General features: G+C 34.9%; 4 protein-coding genes and 2 long non-coding RNA genes across 11 annotated transcripts in view; 4 read left to right on the top strand and 2 right to left on the bottom strand.

The window, feature by feature from the left end:
- Positions 1–2,021: 2,021 nt before the first annotated feature.
- LOC140972100 (peroxidase 60-like) lies at positions 2,022–4,023 on the bottom strand. Its single transcript, XM_073434569.1, has 4 exons — positions 3,781–4,023; positions 3,264–3,443; positions 2,784–2,943; positions 2,022–2,633 (listed from the first exon to the last, which is right to left on the bottom strand). The coding sequence occupies exons 1-4, from the start codon at positions 4,009–4,011 to the stop codon at positions 2,218–2,220; spliced, it is 987 nt and encodes a 328-aa protein (XP_073290670.1). The 5' UTR covers positions 4,012–4,023; the 3' UTR covers positions 2,022–2,217.
- Positions 4,024–6,710: 2,687 nt separating this feature from the next.
- Positions 6,711–10,168, top strand: LOC140973168 (uncharacterized). 6 transcript variants are annotated; one of them, XM_073435772.1, is made up of 3 exons: positions 6,711–8,730; positions 8,843–8,931; positions 9,418–9,861. In XM_073435772.1, exon 1 carries the CDS (start codon positions 7,247–7,249, stop codon positions 8,639–8,641), a length of 1,395 nt encoding a protein of 464 aa, XP_073291873.1. In that variant the 5' UTR covers positions 6,711–7,246; the 3' UTR covers positions 8,642–8,730; positions 8,843–8,931; positions 9,418–9,861. The 6 variants fall into 6 exon arrangements, with proteins under 6 accessions (XP_073291873.1, XP_073291871.1, XP_073291868.1 ...); XM_073435767.1 differs by adding an exon at positions 9,872–10,168 and having other exon boundaries at positions 6,712–8,768; positions 8,843–9,501; XM_073435771.1 differs by having other exon boundaries at positions 6,712–8,768; positions 9,418–9,860.
- LOC140973169 (uncharacterized) lies at positions 9,956–10,784 on the bottom strand. Its single transcript, XR_012174584.1, has 2 exons — positions 10,238–10,784; positions 9,956–10,146 (listed from the first exon to the last, which is right to left on the bottom strand). It is a non-coding gene; the product is annotated as an uncharacterized lncRNA (long non-coding RNA).
- A 753-nt stretch (positions 10,785–11,537) lies between these two features.
- On the top strand, positions 11,538–15,824 carry LOC140971983 (probable calcium-binding protein CML48). The gene is made up of 5 exons (XM_073434456.1): positions 11,538–11,554; positions 11,790–11,932; positions 12,136–12,182; positions 15,426–15,586; positions 15,668–15,824. Exons 1-5 carry the CDS (start codon positions 11,538–11,540, stop codon positions 15,810–15,812), a joined length of 513 nt encoding a protein of 170 aa, XP_073290557.1. The 3' UTR covers positions 15,813–15,824.
- On the top strand, positions 13,473–14,136 carry LOC140972686 (uncharacterized). The gene is made up of 3 exons (XR_012174519.1): positions 13,473–13,560; positions 13,676–13,720; positions 13,816–14,136. It is a non-coding gene; the product is annotated as an uncharacterized lncRNA (long non-coding RNA).
- A 2,760-nt stretch (positions 15,825–18,584) lies between the features above and the next one.
- The window catches only part of LOC140971982 (transcription factor TGA9-like), a 2,849-nt gene continuing 131 nt past the window's right edge, over positions 18,585–21,302 (top strand). The window contains exons 1-6 of the mRNA XM_073434455.1: positions 18,585–19,184; positions 19,304–19,398; positions 19,718–19,791; positions 19,998–20,291; positions 21,028–21,075; positions 21,233–21,292. Of these exons, the coding sequence (XP_073290556.1) occupies positions 19,063–19,184; positions 19,304–19,398; positions 19,718–19,791; positions 19,998–20,291; positions 21,028–21,075; positions 21,233–21,292 (693 nt within the window). The 5' untranslated portion in view covers positions 18,585–19,062. The remainder of the gene's footprint in view (positions 19,185–19,303; positions 19,399–19,717; positions 19,792–19,997; positions 20,292–21,027; positions 21,076–21,232; positions 21,293–21,302) is intronic.

Raw genomic sequence — 21,302 nt, 5'->3', positions numbered from 1 at the left:
CTTACTTCAATTCGCATTAATAGTACTCAGGGCTTAAATATTTATTAGTGAAGAAACAAAAAGTCCAACTAAAGATTTTTCGCCCCATAGCATGCAAATGCAAATAAATCTCAATTTAACGGGAACTTGAGAATAAGCCAAGATTAGAAAAAACTCAAATGGCATGCCAATAAACGACAGATTAAATTTCAGTCTAATGAAGTGTATGTACAATTTTTCTATACAAAGAACATCACATTATTCATTCTCAGTAAAAGAACATCACATTATTAATTTCTCAGCTAAACGGACACAATACACTGTAGCTAAATAAAGAATAAAACAGATGAATCAATTAATCGATGAAACCAGTCTTTCTCCAAATGGCATTGCGCACCTGCCTGAGATCCCTCCCTTTCAATGTCCTCCCAGCCCCCTCGAGCACAGAAAAGGACAACATGGGAGAATCCCGCGCCGCCACCACCTCGTGCGGGGGCAGTATCACCCCACTTTCCTCCTCCTCATCCTTTTCCGACAAGATTTCATCAATCTCCATCGCCCTCCTCCGCATTGCTTCAGGGATCACAGGCACGTTAACAGGTGCCGATTGGTGAAGAAGACGCATCCTATCCACATGAGGGAGAGGAGGCCTTTTCGGAATCATTATCCTGGACGAGAATGACGCCGCGGGTGAAGTGGAAGACGATGAGGACAGCGACACGGAAGCGGACACCTTGTGGTTGAACACGGGTCGGCCGCCGGATACGGAACCGGATCCGACTTTCGTACCGATGTTGTCGTTTAGAGCTGCTAAGATACCGTGACTTTTGTTGCGGTTTGGAGCGGTCTGGGTGGGACTAGGGATAGGGTTCGGGTCGACGTTCGATGGTGAAGAGCTTCCAGAAGGAGAGCTGAAAATATCATGTTCTGACAGTTCGAGAGGAGGCGCGGCTGACGAGGACTGTGGCTGAAACATTCCCAAAAGCCTGTCCGATGGGGATGGAGGGCTACGGTGGTGGTTGAGGATACGGTTGGCGATGCTACCGCGACCTCCACCACCGCCGCCGAGTTGTTCCATCACAGAAGAGTGTCGATTTGTGTGTGGGAGAGCAAAACGGAGGCGTGAGGTAAGAGGTGTGAAACAATAATAATATATAATAATAATTAAAATATAAAAATATATTCCAGTTGGGTAAAAATCGTATGTGTTGGTAACAAGCTGTTGGCTTACGATGAGACGCATCAAAAGTTGTACGTGAACGTACAATTTTATTGAAAAGTCAAACGACATCGATGCACATGAGAAAAGTTCGGTACTCTGTATGTAATTTATTTTGACTTATTAGACTTTTGGAAACTATGGTCATCACAAGATCCTCGGGTGATTTGATTGGCCTGCGTCACTTTTTTTTTTTTTTTTTTTACCATTTCAAAACAAACCATGTGGGTACGGTAGATTTGATATATAATTATCATTATTTTTTCATGATTTGAATCGATATTTATCATATAAAATTGTAGAGTGAGTTTCATTTGAGATCATCTCACGAATCTTAATATGTGAGACGGACCAATCCTACCGATATTCATAATAAAAAGTAATACTCTTAACATAAAAAGTAATATTTTTCATTGATGACACAAATAAGAGCAAAACAAAATATATTAACTAATACCAACTTGTTTCAAAAAATTTATGCTATATATTTATAGTTAACAAACATCTAAATGTTAACGTAATGTTTGAAACTTATAGTAATTTCTACATCTCAATCTTTTGAAAAGAATTAGTAAATGGATATTTTTAATTTCGTAGTGGTATTAAATATAAAATTTTTAAAAAGGTACTCCAATACACTTTTTTAAAATTAAATTTTGCAGTGTTAATTCGATCTGTGAACGTGAAATTGATACTCGATCGTGTTTTTTTTTTTAACAAAGTATTATTCTTGGATATGATCTTTAGCAGCTAAATTCTAAAGAACTCATAAGTCACAACTTTGCAATAAGATTTAATTAGAAACTGTTTCCCAGACAGAAAATCCTCGTATTTGTTGCGGTTCTCTTACAACTCCATACAGAACAAACTCTGCACGTATTTCAACTCACACAGAAATCAGAAAAACAGAAGGAAAAAAATTAAGTAAAATTTGATGCAGACTTTCCTCTGCATAATCTCAAATTCACACACACGGTAACTTTATAAGTCTTAATTTTGTCATATATCTCTTCTTTGAATCAGGAACTGAGCGTGGCGTTGCAAACGCGCCTAATCTCTCCTTGTTTACCAGTGAGCACTTGAACCGCGCCTAACTTCATCATGGCTCGGGCAAAACCTGCAGAGAAACCGCTCCCTTTAGCAATGGTGTTGACTGTGGGACTCGACAGCGGGTCCAGAGCCAAGTCTTGATCGATTTGGAGAACCCCTCTTCTCATGAGTATTTGTTTGAAGTAGGAGTTGTCGACTGTGAGTGAACTCAAAGGGTTCTGATCAAGATTTGCGGTGTTATCAACGGTAGCGTTTCGTGGGCATCGCGCTCTCAATGTGGCGAGTAGTGTTGGATTCATTGTTGGATCAGGTTTTCCGGTGTTGTTGAAATTGTAGAGACGGTCCATGAAGAGCGAGCAGTGAGCAACTCCAACGGTGTGACCACCTGCATGCGTTTATAGTTCATATATAGATCCAAAAACGTCAACATTTTGAGAATAGCCTAGTCTAAGTAATCGTATAGTTTGTTTAAGAATTATATATATTTGGATGAATTCAGATTAGAAATCCAAGTTCTTGATCATAGTGGACATACCAATAAGATAAACCATATCGTTGGCGTTAAGTCCTTTAGCTGCAAAGGCTTTGATTGAATCAGAGACCGATACTGAAGGGGGCGGGAGATTCACATTACTAGCAAGAGATACTGTCCCATCTTTCCTCCCCGTCTGCACAGTGTATCGCCCTCCTCCGCTCTGCATGTGCATGCACACAATATAATGTATAATAGCCATATATACATAAGGGACCAAATAAGGCAGCTTTGTTATGTATCCTATTTATTAATGCATGCAGTATGCATACTAGTTAAAGTTTTAAACATAGATATAGATTATTTCGTATAGTGAGAGAGAGAGAGAGAGAGAGAGAGAGAGAGAGAGAGAGAGAGAGAGAGAGAGAGAGAGAGAGAGAGAGAGAGAGAGAGAAATCGAGAAGATATGGATCGATCGATCCCATGTGTTTTGGCCGGGGGCCGAAACTCAAATGCTAGCCAGAAAGATTTGTTTATAGTTACCATGGAAACAGCATCTCTTGTAGCCATGACAATTATATCAGCGCATGAAACGACTCCAGGACAGATTTTCTCCAGCACGCGTTTGGCCGATTCGATAATTTCGTACCCTCGGACGCTTAGATTTGGGATAGCTGTTTTCTCGCTGTTGCTTCCATCCAGGAGAATTGATGCATCACACCCCTTCAATCAAACAAATATTTTCAATGAATGTGTAGCTTGTTTATTATAAGATATATATCTATACCCGTTAGAGACATACATATATATGTAATTATATTCATTAGATTACTGATTATATGTAGAAAGAATACATACACAAAATTAATTAAGTGTGATTTAACTAATTTAAAATGACTTAAATACTTTATAAAGATTATAAACAAAGAAGAAGAAGAGATAGACAATATGCATGCAACTGACTTAAATGTATAATTATTGTATACTAATTTACTTGCATTATGTTTCAATAGATCATGCATACTTTATTGGTATTATTATCTATTTATCTTCATCTTACATTGACAAAGCAATCGTGAAACTGCATGCGGAGGAGAGCAGCGGTAATGGTGGGATCTCTGCGATACGAAGCAGAAATGACAGCTGCTACGGCGGTCTCCACATCAGTGAACCGGCATTTTCCTCGGTAGAACCCTACCTGAAGACCGTCACCATTGCTTCGCCCACACAAGGCCGCGAAGAGAATTATAAAGACAGCGGCTAATGTGAATTTTCCGACACCCTTCGACATTTTTTAAAAATTTAAAAATGTTGGTATAACTCTTAGAGCGAGGTTTGAACAAGACTGATGGATTTGAAGTTCATTTTATGGCTATATATACTAATGCTAATAATTAAGTATGACGAATGTGCTTGTGGCTTGCACGATGGGAGGGTGATTTTTAATAACAATCGTGCATCCACGAAGTTGAAAATACATGAAAGAAAACCAAGAATATAACCACTTCTTATATAGCTATAAATCCAAAACATTACTAATTAAATCTTCGGCATTATACATTCATGATAATCCATACCAATTAATTTACGTATCACCAAATATAGTACCGAGCGCACGACGCTTTATCAAAAGATATAACTAGTGATAACAGTTCACCTCAAATCTCTTAAACCGTACAACATTTCAAGCACCACATTTCGATTGTTCTACCCAACATGTACAATTATTGCACTCAACAATTTACCTCCCAATAATTTCATTCCTTATAATCAACGATAATCGAACTCATAACCTTGACTTTAGTATCAATTGTAGGGCCGAGCGCTTGTCGTTTTACCAAAAGTTATATATAACTGCTGGTAACTATGCAACTCAAATCTTTTAAGTTATAGAACAGCTCAAACATCACGTTTCGATTGTTCTATCCAACATAAATAATTATTGCACCCAACATCTAATTTACATATCAAGTGAAATTAAGAATATTTATAGTTAAATTGTCACAAAAAATATGGAATTACATATCTTCAAATTAAGCGTAGCCATATATAATATTTATTTATTCTTCGAGGAATATATAATTTATTTGAAGTAATTAATAAATGATCATTGGTTGTTGGTGTTGTACCTAAAAGTAAAATGATATAATTAATGTATATTTTGGTTTTGAGCCATAATAATGGAGATTAACACATAAGTAATCAAATTCTTACGTTGACTAATCAGGACTTTTGCTCCTCTGATTTGTCCATAAATTGTTTAACAACTTTACAGCGTTTGGAAAGTTGTCTTTATATTTTTTAATTTATTAATTAAGAATGTTGATGTGTGTCGGTCGGTCGAACGAGAATTGACAGTTGTATAAGAATTCGTTTGGTTAAAATGTGTTCGCAATTTTTTTAAAAATAAAATCTTTTCTTAAAAAATGTAGTGTGTGATTATAAAAGTTTTAAAAACACTTAAAACTTTTTACAAGACGGAATTTATGGTTTTTTTTGTTTGTATTTCTATTTATTTTTAAAAAACATTTTTTAACATTTATAGAAACGCTAAAACCGCTTCTTATTTTTTCTAATACAAACACACAAAAAAATGGGACTTATTTAAGTGTTTTTTAAGCTAAAAATTCTGTATTCAAACTCACTCTAAAAGACCTAGCCTGGAGTATCATAGTGATTAGAATAAATTAACTAAAAAATATTAAAATAATGAGTTAGGTCGAGAAGAGTAAATTCGCGGTTGACTCGGGAAAATTTTAGGTCGCATTATATATATTGGATGGATGGATTGATTTGAAGTTAGAAATTTTAAATATCTATGCAAATCCAAATCTTTCGATATAAGCGCAACCTAAATTGATACATATATATGTATATATACATACATACGTACATATATATAAATGTATATATATACATACATACACACACACACATACACACACACACACACACACATATATATATATATATACACACACACATACATGAATATGTGTGTGTGTGTGTTTGTTGTATACACATGTGTACACTATAATTCTATCATAGTATAGTATATCATAGGGCAATATATATATTTATGTTATATTGGTAAAATCACAATTTCAGTTATGTATTTACAAGATTATGATATTTTTAGTTGTATATCAATCAATTATAGTCATGTCACTACGTTTCANATAAGTATTACAGTATAGATTAAATTATCGTAAAAACATAATTATAATCGTTGTCAAAGAAAAACTTTTTACATTCCACGTTATGTATTTGGACCAAACTTCCTACCTCCGACCAAATCCAAGCTTGCCCACTACGTATGTATGAGTGAACAATATATAATGTACATATGTATTAACAATGACCGAATTTGTTGTGATTACTTGAAAATATAGTATTTTCTTATACATCTGGAGTATTCAAATAGCGAAATCAAGTATCCGAAACCCCATAATAAGTACTTTGTATGTCAAAATAAATATTTACTCTTATTCCATGATAATTGAGAAATAAAATTTATTTTTAAATTATATTTTAAATGAAGAAGACATGTGTAATTTTTGTGAATAAAATTATATTTTTTTAAATAATAAAAGGGTAAAATTGTAACTTTTGGTTTGTAGGGACTTAAAAACTAAAATTATATCATTGTCAGGAACTAAATATTAAAAAATTATGGTAATGTACTGAATTTTAAATCAAAGACGTGCTTATGAATTTTTCACAAATTTACCCATAGATAAATTACGTACTCAAATATAATATAATTTTTGACATATTTATAAACATATTTTAATTTAAATATAAAAAATAGTTATTTCAATGAAATAATATTTAAAAATAAAATATATATTCGATTGAATTTAATATAAATAATTAGACTTAAAATAATTTGGTTAAGATTAAAATTCGACGATATAGTCGAGTATAATTAAACCATTTGTTCGATATATCAAATGATAAATTAACCAATAATTTACATACCAAAATACTTTTTTATACGATTTAAATCCTTTCAATTTTATCAGTCGCCGTGATTTTAAGAAATTCGGTGGTCGGTACTTTGTTGGTCGGAAGGAGAGAGGCCTGTGGTGTGGTCGCAACGGGTAAGTGGCAATAGACGGAGCTTTACCATCAAACTTTCGGACGTGGTGGTGGCTGCCGGTCTAATTTTACAGTGATTCTTAGTTGTTCTTTTATCCGAAAAACCTATTAATTTTATGGGTTTTTATTTTTATGCCTAACCGGAGTTTTTTCCGGCCAAATTCTTGTCCGTATGTGGGTTATTAGCATGATTATCATCTTTATCTGTTTGAGAGGTTGCCTGTTGAATTGATGATTTCGGAGAGTATAGCAAAGCTTGCCTTTTTAATTATTTTTTGAATGAGCAAAGCTTGCTTTTAGGGATTCTTGTTTCCCTATGTACAGAAGAGATTGTTATCGGATTTAGGAATCGAGGCGAAAAAATCCCTATTCAGGCTACTTCCGTAAATTGTCAAACTTATCTTTTCTTTGTTGTTTTTGGGAAAATGAACTTGATCTCTCTTCGTCCTACACTGGTTTCAAAAGCTCGCGGTTTCTCCTTCTCGTACCGCTTTCTATCCGTTAATCACCGTAAACAACTACAACGTCATGACACATGTGGAGAAGATGTCCATGAATTGAAGGAGAACCAAGAACTTTCAATTGGCTCGCCACTTCGAATCCAAAAGTTGATTGCCTCCCAATCTGATCCACTCCTCGCCAAAGAAATCTTTGATTTAGCTTCACGGAAACCTGGTTTTCGGCACTCATACGGCACCTTCCACACCCTTATCCTGAAACTTGGTCGCTCTCACCACTTCTCCCTCATGCAATCTGTACTATCCAGTCTTAAGTCTCAACAATACGCCATCTCTTCTTCTCTCTTTACTCGCATCATTCAAATCTATGGTGATGCAAAAATGCCAGAGAAAGCTCTCAAAACATTCTATACTATTCTTGAGTTCAATATCAAGCCTTCTCCGAAGCACCTAAATCGTATCCTCGAAATCCTTGTTACTCAACTGAACTTCATTCGCCCTGCATTTGACCTCTTTAGATCTGCCCACAAGTATGATGTCGCTCCTAACACGGAATCTTACAATATCTTAATGCGGGCTTTCTGTTTGAATGGTGATTTAAGCATAGCTTACTCTCTGTTGAATCAAATGTTCAAGAGGGATGTTGTTCCTAATGTGGAGTCATATAGGATTTTAATGCAAGCTTTGTGTAGGAAGAGTCAGGTGAATAAGGCTGTTGATTTGCTAGAAGATATGTTGAATAAGGGGTTTGTTCCGGATACATTGAGCTATACCACTCTATTGAATAGCTTGTGTAGGAAGACAATGCTCAAGGAGGCTTACAAGCTTCTTTGTAGGATGAAAGTGAAAGGATGCAATCCTGATATTGTTCATTACAACACGGTAATTTTGGGGTTTTGTAGAGTAGGTCGTGGCGCTGATGCTTGTAAGGTTCTTGATGACATGCCTTCAAATGGGTGCTTACCGAATTTGGTGTCATACCAAACAATAGTTGGGGGTTTATGCAATCAGGGAATGCATGACGAGGCAAAGAGCTATTTAAAGGTGATGATTTCAAAGGGGCTTCTTCCCCATTGTTCAGTTGTTCATTCGCTAATTAAAGGTTTTAGCAATATTGGTAAAATTGATGATGCTTGTGAAGTGTTATGTGAATTCTTAAGGCATGGGAAAAGTCCGCATGTTGACACATGGAACAAACTTTTACCTAGGATTTATGAGGCAGAAGACAGGGAAGATTTGGAGGAAATTCTAAATAATATTGTGAAGGTGGATATGAATCCAAACACCAGAATAGTGGATATTGGTCCCCATTTGGAGGAATACTTGATCAAAAAAATAAAAGCTAGACCAAGGAGCGCTTGATTGTACATGGGGAATTGCTGCTACAGTTGAATCATGCATTCTTGCTGTTTGTGCTGCAGACTGCAGTCAAGCAAGGGGTTTAACATATGGTTGAGCTTTTCTTGGCATTTCATCTGATGCAGCACATGTAAGATGCTTGTATTTATATTTGTCATGTTTTTAATATCTTTGTTCAATTATTTCTGTGTTTCTGTAATGCAGAGATATACATGCTGTTAAAAGAAAGATCAATGGTGATTGCTACTCATTGTCGCTTCCCCAGAATCAACTTACTTATCCATTCTGTTCTTGTAAGAGGAACATTAACCGGAAAATCTAGCATCTAACAAAGTTAGGTGCCTGTTTTTTCTCCACCTTTAAGATCATGTTTTCCCACTTAATACAGGCCATGAGTAGTTACTTAATGGCTAGTTACTTAATGGCCTGGTCTTATTGCCGTGTGTGTATGACAAACAAAGTTTTTTTTATGTAATATGTAACCGCAAAATGTTCCTTGCTGTATAGTTGTCGTCTCTCGCAGCTACTTCTTCCATAGATACCAATCTTACTATAGCCTCTCCTGTCAATGGTGATCAATCGTCAACAATTTATCTCTATTAAGTATCAACTCTAGTAACAAGTTACAGTTTCTTCCTGCCCTGCACTATCAATCGGATTTTATTTATGAAATATTAAACTTCTTGCAGTCCATCTACTTATTCTGTTTGCAGCCTGTAGGTGTACTGGTTCCATGTTGAAATTTTATATTGAATTTGAATTTATTGCTTCTGTTGCAGTTTAGGGAGGGAGAAAGGATATATCCACAGAGATAGAATTGTCTATCTTTGACTAAGAGCTGGATTAGCTAGGCCATTATTCGGGTTTGATTTCATCTGCTATGTTTATTTTTCTACTCTAAACAATTTTTTGGAGCTATCTAATTTATATGATGCAATGATACGAAGTTTACATTTGAATTTCTGACCATCACTAAATCATTTTTATCTTTTTCACGGAACTTATTTGCTGTTATTTTCAACTTCTGTTTCAATGTTATTGACCTTGGATATCATATATAGAATGGCATTGGATTATTAAATTCGACAATGTTTTCTAGATTACATATTCAGAGTTCTATTAAATAAAAAGACCAATATTCCTTTCAGGATAAAAAATAGAACAATTTTTCACTTCCTATCTGTATGCTCCTCTGGTTTGGGTATTGGTGTGTCATGGAGTTTTATTTTTCAGGTCTGTAGACAGTGGATGTTAACCGAATTGCTTGAACACAATGGCTCTGTAAGAACTCGTGTTCTGAGTATTAGGTAATGTAGATGTTCTCTGGAATCAAGGTTGTAGATACGAGACTGATCGAGTCAAGACCACCCAAAACACTATTGACATAAATGATGATACAGTTTTCAGTGGGGGAAGATAGCGAAACTGAAACCATTTGGCAACTAAGAAATTTAGGAATTTGATTGCTATTGTGATTAGGTTATCATGAACACTTCTTCTTGCAACATCTGCACATTTCAAAACCCAAAACACATCAGTGCCAAACATATTTATGCAATATTGCATTTTTAAACAAAAATTCACCAAAAGTCATCATACCCATTGAAATTTCAGTCAAATGTGATCCTACGTTTAACGTGAAAAGCGTATGATGATGATGGCTAAATGTAACTCCATTTTGGTGTCTTTCATCCTGTTTTTACTTGACTCCATCTTTGTCTTTTGTCACACTTGATCTTCTACTTCACAATGTATCAGTTCTGTTCTTGTAAGGATTATTTATAGGAGGGAAATCGAACTCAATAATGTTTTTGTTGGAGTATTGTTTCTTGAGGTGCAAGAAGTCAACTTTAGCTGGAAATGATATTTTTATGTGTTTTTTAATGAGGAAATGAAGTTAAAACTTGTAGAGAACGGTTTCGAACAACTTGCTTGATTCCAGGGGACCAATTCCACGCTACTTGAAACTATACTTGTTTTCTATATAAAATAAAAAAGAAAAAGAAAAAGAAAAAGAAAAAAAAAACTATACATATTTAATTGGTCTGAGACATTTTACTAATAGTTTCATTCTTCGAAAGTAACACATATTGACCTCTTGATTTTGGTTTTGTAAATTTTTTTTCCCTCGAAATGAAAAATTAAACTAGACATCATTTTTAAAAAATGTCGACATTGTATTTGAAACGTGATTTTTTTAAAAAACAAAAACTTATATATCTAGGTGTTATTTCCATATGCATGGATGTACATGGTAGTTGGAGAATGAAACATCAACTTCACATAAAGAAAATATAGCTAATTTTTTCCATGAAACATAAAGTTTCTTCTTGAAAAGCTATTCAAACTAGCAAAATCCCCCCGCAATCCTACCCAATACTACCTTGTTCTCGCCCTCAAAATATCCTGGTGCGACTTTTCGCGACCCGAGTTTTCAAGATGTTTTTCATCCTGATCAATGTCGGGAGAGGGAGAAGGATTAGACATATAATATCTATCCGATAGGATCTTCGTCCCAACCCGAAATAATTAATATTTTATTGGGTTGAAGTTCACACAAAAATTGACTAATTTATTTAAAAGTTTCTAGCCCATAGATGACAATAATGGAGCTTAAATCAAATGGTTAACTAATTATTAAAATAAATAAAAAAAAATTTAAATTTTAGTACATGTTAAAATATATTTTGTCATAATTGTTTCAGCTGAGTAGAGCAATCTAAACGTGGTGATTGAGCTGTTGTGCAATTTAAAAATTTTGAGTTGCAATATTATTACCAACTATAGTTTTTGGCTTGGTGATGAGCGCTTGATCCTAACCATTGGTATCGAAGCCAAGGTTGTGATTTCGATTCTCATTGATTGAATGCAATTATTAGGCGAGAGATTGTTAAGTGCAATGGTTGTTCTTACTGGGTAGATCAATCGAAACGTGGTGATTGAACTGTTGTGCGATTTATAAATTTAATTTATTTTAACGAACGTAAATGATTTATCGAATTAAAACTTCGAATAACTCGGTAGCGAATTGGTTCGGGAATGTATATCAACTTGTCTGCTTCGTCGTTCCTGTTATCTGAAAGCTCAGAGTAAATTGAAATGGTTTCGTACGGCGGTAATCGATCGTACTCCCCATCTGCTCCTACCGCAGCCAATCCGCAACAACCCATGTTTATGTTGAAGAAATGGAGCTCCAACAAGCTCTCTCTTGGAATTACCAAAAGTTTAGTCTTACGACTTTACGTTTTCTCATCTTTCTGTTCAGGAATCGTGGAGAATCTTCTTTTAGAATCGGTCAGTTTTCCCGTTTTGGAATAATTTTCAAATCTAATTTTGGGTTCAATCTGCTTCGGCATTTTCCTTGTCTCTAACATTACAAAATCTCTAATCTTTCTGAGCGGGTGTGATTGATTTTGTTTTACAACGTTTCTTTTGGTTCACGAAATCTGGTGGCATTAACGATTGAGTATTGACAATTATTCCCGTGAAATATTTAGGACCAAAAGAGTTTACTGAAGTATGGAGTTGCCTTGGCCAATGGCGGGTGAGTACCTTTGTTAGTGTCAGAAAGAAAAAAGTTGGTCTTTTCTATGTAAATAGTTTTTTTTTCCAGCATATTGTAGGACAGTTCACGAGTTTTAAATTGTTTAATCCCTGAACGAAGAATCCCTGTGCTATGGTTGTGAGCTTATATGTGAATGGTTAGTACTTCCATTCTTCAAGAATGTGATTTGTTTTGTACATAATCATCAACTCACATGGTTCGCGTCGCTGAACGGAGCCGCGATAAAGTTCTAGTTAAATCGGTTGTGTGACTATAACACCTCATTTTTTTTGAATTTTAGCGATTTTGCGGTCGTCGCGGAATGGAACAGCGATTTCGCAGCCGCTGTCGTTGCGGAATGTTTTCTGCAATTTTTTTCAATTAATTTTTTTTCGAATTATATAATTATTTCTATTTTTATTGTAAAAGAACTCTACGACGATCATTTTGACCGTCCTGTGAATGTCAATGAAAGTAGAACATTCTCCGCGACCGTGACGATGGACCATGCCTCACGTAGTGCTGAGATTTTAAATTGGATTCATTCTTATATCTACATATATGAAAGCACCAAAAAGTTAAAATGGGCCTGTTTTTGTTCCGTTCCCAGTCACAAAAATTTTACGTGTGTTGTTCTGGGCCCTCCACCGCAACAAACAAAATAAAGAAACCTGTGGGCCCGGTTGAAAAAGAACAGGTCAGTATCTTTCTCCTCTTCTTTCCTTTCCTTCTTTCTAACATTCTCTTCACTTGTTTATTATTTCCTGAGCTCAGCATCAAGGCCAAAATCGATCTACTCGCAACCGTGAGGAATTCATCTGCCATTTCTGTCGACTTTAGGCTTCATTCAGCTTACTTCACGCTCTAACATATACACAGAAAAACTCCGCATACGCACCTGCTATGGCGGCGGCGGCGGCGGCGACAACTGCTATCAAAATCGAAAACCCTAGAAACCTCTTGAATCTGGATTCGGATCCGACGACAAAAGATGCCTCCTCTAACATCACAGCGACGTCCTCCGAATCAGATGCTGATAAATCGACGGGTAAGTTCGAGGAGGCCGAAGCGAAAACGAGCGGTCGAAATTAGAAAATTGAATTATTTTTTCCTTGAATTGAAGTTCTTATTCGATTAAGGTTCATGTTATCGAGTGATATTGAGCAAATGCTCTACTTGAGGTCATTAGTTTATTTAAGAAGCACAAGGTGGCACACAGGTTATCAACCACCATAATTTGAGCTCAACTTAGATTCTTGATGTATTCGAACATCTGTACTCATAGTCGAGTCTCCAGAGGGAGCTCAAAGTATCGGGGAGTTACATTGCACAAATGTGGACGATGGGAAGCACGGATGGGGCAGTTTCTAGGCAAGAAGTAAAACGGCATCACAAAAACTGAGACTACTTATAAAAAGATTGATATGTTATTAATCATAATGATATACAAGAAATGGTGTGATATTCATCGTTTTTGGTATGTTGCATTGAAGGTATATCTATCTTGGATTGTTTGACAGTGAGATAGAGGCTGCAAGGTGAATGTTCAAGAAACATCACTTAGTAAAGCCTTCTTCATGTCTAAATTTGTCTGAGGATGCTGGTTTGATCTGCATCTGTTGATGTTGATTAGGGCATATGACAAGGCTGCTATCATGTGTAATGGAAGGGAAGCAGTCACCAATTTTGAGCCGCGCACATACAATGAGGAGATGAACTCCGAGACGAACAATGGAGGTAACCACGTTGAGTAACGTAATTCATTTTTAATCCTACACGCTCGAAATATTGTCCAACTCTTCGCTTTAGACCTTTGAAAAATTTCTTGTTTTGATTCACATGCTGTCCTTGATTTCTCTTAGCTGGAAAAGCCTATGATCTAGATTTGAACTTGGGCATAGCTCCCCCTCATGTCACCAATAGACAAACTCGTAACCTCGAGACGGGAAGTTTTATGCTCGACCTTGGGTCAGAGAAACTGCCNAGCTTACTTCACGCTCTAACATATACACAGAAAAACTCCGCATACGCACCTGCTATGGCGGCGGCGGCAGCAACTGCTATCAAAATCGAAAACCCTATAAACCTCTTGAATCTGGATTCGGATCCGACGACGAAAGATGCCTCCTCAAACATCACAGCGACGTCCTCCGAATCAGATGCTGATAAATCGACGGGTAAGTTCGAGGAGGCCGAAGCGAAAACGAGCGATCGAAATTAGAAAATTGAATTATTTTTTCNAAACTCGAAATACTAATCGTATGACTATGGATATAAAAGAAAATAAAAAATTACAATAATCAAAATACTTATGACTTTTAAAATTAAATTATTAAATAAGACCTACACAAATATGAACACATGATTAGTTTGTCTAGAGACAAATATAAATGCTCATATATTTAACTATAAACCTGAGTAAGACACCTCAATTTTTGAGGTGCCCCTTACCTAGTAAATATATAATATACTTAAAAAAGTGTTTGGATTTTAAAAAATTTGTTAATGATTTAAAAATATGATTTGCCATTTTTTCTTAAACCAATTATGATATTCCACAATTTTTTTAAAAATATTTTTTGATATTTTAAAATTGTTACTTTTTATTTATATGAATTTTCGAGAGTTTTGAATAGAATTTATAAAATTCCAATCATATTTTAATATAAATATTTATTTTTTAATAAAGATTTTGTATTTTTTTTATAATTTGCATATTTTGTGCATACAAATTTTGTCATTTAATTTTTTATTTTATTAATCTTATATAATTTTTCAAACTTTCATATTATAATAAGATAAATTAATTTTGATATAAAATATTCAAAATATAGTAATAATTATATAGACACATTATTAATGGTGTCCGTAGATTCAAAGATCGGTACTCATATAATGTGGAACAAGATTTTCCATTCTCGGATTGCGACAATTGAAATGCAATTCAACCTTCATGACGAGGGCCCTAACTCGTGTTGTCCACTTGCATTGTTAAAATATATTCCCAGTGAAGCAACACTTCGTTTATTATGTTGTAATATCATTTTTATAGAGTGTCGGAATTCAAGATGTGAGCTTAGAGAACTATTAGCAAGAAAATGAAAAGAAAGATGAAATGTTGCATGTCTCAACTCGTGGGTGTACGTAGTTTTGTCTATTGATACAACTGTTTGTTAAAATATTATATGCGCCTAATTAAAACATTCTGATGTTTGTTGTATAAAAAAAGTTTATTTCTTGTAGGCCATTTTTGAAAGATTTGACAGGGATTGCAGTGGGAAAATTGATGCTACAGAATTGAGGGATGCACTATATAGCATTGGATTTACCTTACCTCCCTCAGGTCTCCAACTTCTGATTTCCAGATACGATTATGGCAGTGGACGGAGGAGGGTAGAGCTGAAAAAGGGCCTCACTCTATTTACTCCCTCAGTCATTAGATTTATACCCCTTTATTAACCAAAAGGGCCTCACTCTCTTTACTGCTACATGTCATTGATTCATCTGCATTTGCGTTTTCAGGGTTTGACTGAGAAATTCAAGGAGAAGGATCCAGGTTACACAGGCTCAGCAACTCTAACTAATGACACATTCATTTCCATGCTCATTTCTTTTCTTGTTTCAGATTAGAACTTCATGATTTAGTTCCACCAAGCTCGATTTCATGCCTCTAGGTTTGAGAAGAAGTTTTCGTACATGGAAATAGAAAAAAAATATGTGCCTTGATAAGTTGAGGAAATGGGGTATATTACTATATTATTAAATAATGCGAGTATGGACTCATGGAAAATTCTCTACAGGCCCAAATCCTCGAACCATGTTGATGTAGAGGATGGATGTTTTAAATCAAGAAAAGATTCTTTAAACATTTGACATAATACATAGAATTAATCCACTCCCCGTTTTTTGGAGCAAAATAAATGCTAGACTTTTGGTTTTATATTTTGATAAAGCCTTTTGTGAGACGGTTTCACGAATATTTTTCGTGAGACAGATCAACCCTACCATATATATAATAGAAGGTAAATTTTTTTCATTTGTGATCCAAATATGAGCTCCATCTCACAAAATTGACCCGTGAGACCATCTCATAAGAATTTTTGTGTTATATTTTTTGTGCGGTCATACACAATCATTTTAATTATATGCTACTCTTAGGACAATAATTTAAGAATTTACATTTATCAATAGATTCAGGGTATACATTTTTTTCAATACACTGCACATGTGATAGTAAATATTAACTCTAGATACAATTCCAATACTCTCGAAGCATTATCTCAAGGGTAACACGAAATTTTACGCACAATTATTTGGGAGGCATATTCTTCGAACCCGAATAATTGTGCATGAATTTCTTCTCACTTGAATATATTTTTGTTCAAAGAAAAAAAAATTATGTATCCAATTAAATTATATGTCCTCTGAAATTAAAGAATCTGTTTTGTAACGAATATGTAAAATACGTATTTATTTTAAATGTGCAAAACAAGAAATTAAAATATTCTTTAAATAAGAAAAAAAATAACCTATCATTTAGTAATTTATTCGAGAAAAAGAAAAAAACTACAGAAACCAATAATTGAAATTCAGGAAGGAGAATAAGTGGTAGGGGACATATTATCCCAGACCAAAATGGCAGATGAAACCTAACATTTACTCTATATATAGATATTAAAAAAATTGACCATATTAATGATATATCTCTTCAATGAAAGACATCAAGTTTTTATAATCAAAGTCATTCGTTTGAGTCGTTACGTGATTTAAAAAATTTAAGTTATATTATTATTATTATTATCAACTATAATTTATGGTAAAATGACAAACGTTCGGTCTTACATAAGAGTTTTGTACCGTCTTAGATTCGACGACTGTCCTCATTGTACCAAGACGAGTCTTTCCAGCGTGTTTATGTCCTTACGGTCTTATTTCGGAGTTTTGTACCGTCTTAGATTCGACGACTGTCCTCACTGTACCAAGACGAGTCTTTCCAACGTGTTTATGTCCTTATTCACACGCACCCAAAGAAAATTTTCATGCGGTTACCCATCCCAAAATTGTCTCAAGTCAATCACGCTTGACTTTAGAGTTTTTAAGCGATGAGCTACCGAAAAGAACATGCACCTTCTTGATATGAGTAGTACATATCAAATATTTTAAGCCTTCCTCAACTGCACATTCACATACTTGAACAGTTTCAGAATCCTTCTCCCTCCGATGTAAGATCGGTTCATTCATGTTCCCTCCACTTAGAAGTCTGCCAGGATCCGCTCATTGTCCATGCTACTTCATGACACTAATAATCACTCCACGCCTTCTTTGGCCCAAAGCCTTACAAGTTTACTATTGATATTTGAGGAATAACAAATTTATGGATGCTTTCAAGTAAGGTATGGAAAATGCCAACTATAAATTTTAGTTAATTACATTAAAAAAAAAGTATCCCATATCCTCATACATTAATGATAAAGTAGGCATAATTTATATTTAATTTTAGAGAGTAACCATCTTCACTTTAAATTATTTCAAGTTAACATGAGAAGAACACATGTCCACTTGAAACATTTAATCTAATGCATTATATATGGTATTAAAATATTATCTAGAATAGTAGTTTGAATTTAAAATCAATTTGGAAATCAATTTCCAATTAAAGGAAAAGAATCTAAAATTAATTTATTGTGTGATGACACGGAATAGATGGTGACCCATCAACAAAAGCCGATAATACCAAATAAATCCATTTCAAAACCTAGATTAATAATATGCCCAAGTTGGTGATTATTATTAATCTAAAGATAGGATGCAAGGAATTTCTTAAATGCAATCATAATTAATTAATAAATCTTGTCAAGTGCTCAAAAATAATATTTCCAAAAAGTAAACTCATTATCTTAAAACATAAAATAAATGCCATTAAATCTTCTACAGTAAGCAATAGAGAGTCCAACTATATGTTTTTCGAATTTCAGTTTTAGTATTTTTTTAATTTTTTCGTCATTTTTCCAAATATTCGATATGAGTAAATACAGACCATTTGCAGCTCAATCGACATATAGTGGAAAAATTGTAGTTAAACCTCTTGTCGTCAATGTTTTCATGATCAGGATCGGTCTATCTTATAAAACGATTCAATTGATTTGATTATTCAACTAGAGAGTCAGAACAGAAATGTTTCTGATCGCAGAAATTTTGAAATATTTGATCAAGATTATTTTGCTAACTTCATTCAGTATACTTCGAAAATTTTGAATAAACCCATAGAAAGGCCAATTAAAAAGCAGAGTCGGTCACCTACAGTGGAGTAGGAGTCATTCATGAATCTAGTGCCTTTTTTATTATCATTTTGTTATTATATTGTTTCCTTGAACAAAATATTTTATCTTTTATTTCCATTAATAAAAACCCCACAAAGACTGAGGGCCTCGGAGCTAAGACAAGTTTACAAAATTACAAGGACAAGATTTTCTGTACCATAGGATGAATTTCTCATTTCTGATGCTACTAAATCTAGCTAATACTATACAGAGTAATCGCGGTTTGATTTAATTTCTTGGCAGAGGCGGAGAGAAAAGAAAGCTAGACAGGACCCCTTAAAATATCAAATTCTTGCCAACCGGATAGAGATAGAGAAACGGATCGACCCTTCTCTTCTCATTTGATGGCTACTGAAAAGAAAGATTGATCCAAGTTGTTCATCTCAAAAGTGTTGGATTGCCAGTTGGGTTTTGGAGACAAGGGGATTTTTCAAAAAAAAGAAGAAAAAAGAAGCCATAGTTTATTCGTTCTCCCTGTGATAATCTTTGGACAGAAGTTGAGTTGCAGTTTTCTTTAAAGCCTGAAGATGATGTGAAGCTGTGAAAATAATTAAGTTTGCATGGCGAGTAATAGAGTGGGAGAATCTTCATCTACTTTATCAGACTCGGGAGCTTCACACCATCATCATCAAATCCCATTCGGGGTTCCTCACATGCTTCATCATTCCAACACAAGCTTCATGTAATCGAATCGCATGATCAGAATTCTATTTACTTATTCTTTTTCCAGATTCATGATTCGTGCGGTGTTTCATACTTCTGACACGGGTTTTTGTTTTTATCTCTTTTTATGACAAAAAGAAATCACGAGGTATCTGATTTTGATTTTGGAGAACTGGAAGAAGCAATAGGACTGCAAGGAGTTAAGCTCGACAATAATAATGAAATCAAACAAAGTATACCCTCTCTCTCTCACACAGTTTAACTGGTGTGTTTGTGTGTGTGTGTGTGTGTGTTTTTTAATAAGTCTGGGTGGGGCGGGGAACTTGCCATTTTTGATAGAGAAATCATTTTTGAGCAAAGGTTCGAATGGCGTAAGATTTCGAATAAGGAAGGAAACTTGATCAGTTTTCATAATTTTACTGACTCCGTAACTGCTGCGAGAGTATAAAGGGAGATTACGTTCCTCCCCTTTTTATGAAATGCAAATTAAAGCATGTAATTGATCTGCTGAACGATTCTTAAAGAATTTGTTTTTGCGTGATTTTTCTGCAGCTTTATATTCTACAGTCAAGCCTGCAGCAACCCTGGAGATGTTCCCTTCTTGGCCTATCAGATTCCAGCAAAGAGTACTTTCATCCCTTTACAATTAATCTGCTTCATATTTTGACCATTTGAAGCTTTTATCTGTTAGGATCACTCTCTCTTTTTGCATGAAGCTCCGGGGGAGGGATGCATAAAATTTATCTTTTAAAATGCTTGCAAAAAAGTGGTTTCCAAACAATATTATTTGACGTGTTCTCTTCTGGTGATTCATCTTTTTACAATGCTGCAGGGAAGCTCAAAATCTGGAGAGGAGAGTACTGATTCTGGCCGATCACCACTGAACACACTTTCCTCCACCAGATTGGAGACTGAGAGCGAGTCTCCCATCAGCAGGAAAGCATCACCGGACCACCAGACCGTGGCGGCGGCGGCGGCGGCGGCCTTTGACTACAATCACCGCCACCTTCATCCGTTGCAACCGCCGCTACAGCGGATACAACAAGTGGAGATGGCTAGTGGAAGTGGTAGTCCCGAAACGGAAATCTCACAAGCTATTGCAGCTGCAAAACAAACCCCAGATAAGGTGCTTATGTTTTCTGTCTCTCAATCTTTAATTCTTCTTCTTAACCTCACAATAGCAGCAAGAACTCATGAATTGCGGCCATCTTCCATATTAATAAGACAAATAATAATATACTTATAATAAATCTATCCGAAAATCACAAAAAAACAGCAGATCATTTATATCAAAACTTTTGTTCTGAAACTTCTGATAACGTATGGATTTTCTGATTTTTTTAATGAGTTTTCTCTGTCATCTATCCCAAGAACTGGAGTTTCCTTTCTGTTTTCACGCTACTTTTGCTTTAATCTTCATAGGTAATAGAGCAACCAAATCCAAGGAAATTTAATGGCTGGCTATGGGACTGAATATAGTGAATATTTTTTGGGCCACTTTGCCTGTCAGCGTATTATTATTTTTTCAAGAAACAGTGTACATATCAGCATCACAACTCCGAAAATGCCCATATAAATATTCTCTAATAATTACAAACTTCGTATACTTGGTAAAAAAAATCAAAAGATCTTCCAAAGATTTTGCCATTTATGATTAATTATGTTTTTTTTTTTAAATCTCGTTTTCTCCACATCATAATAATAATGAAATTATATAAATATTTTCAACATTATCAATTAAAAATATGTAAAATGCGGACCAAAAATTTCTTGTCAGTACAATTTATACCTTCTTCTTTTACTGTTTCTTTATTTTAGAAAAAAAAAGACTTTTCTCTTAATTCTTTCTTAAAAATATGCAGAGAAGAAGGGGGCCGGGTTCGAGTTCAGAAAAAGTTCATGATGCCAAGGTGATGATTCGTGAAAAGAAACCCACGTTTATATATATGCACATGGGGGCACACACCAATATAATCCTGGATTTAAATATCTTCGTAACGTATCAATATTTATTCAGAAACAATTAAAATCTAATGTGGAATCTCATGATTTGCTCTCTTTTTTTAGACACTGAGACGTTTAGCTCAAAACAGGGAAGCAGCAAGAAAGAGCAGGATCAGGAAAAAGGTCGAATATA

The sequence above is a fragment of the Primulina huaijiensis genome, chromosome 3 (genome assembly GCF_012295235.1).
Source record: "Primulina huaijiensis isolate GDHJ02 chromosome 3, ASM1229523v2, whole genome shotgun sequence".
NCBI classification, from domain to species: Eukaryota; Viridiplantae; Streptophyta; class Magnoliopsida; order Lamiales; family Gesneriaceae; genus Primulina; species Primulina huaijiensis.
The sequence above is the reverse complement of the archived record's forward strand: the minus strand, read 5'-3'. Positions and strand labels throughout refer to the sequence as shown.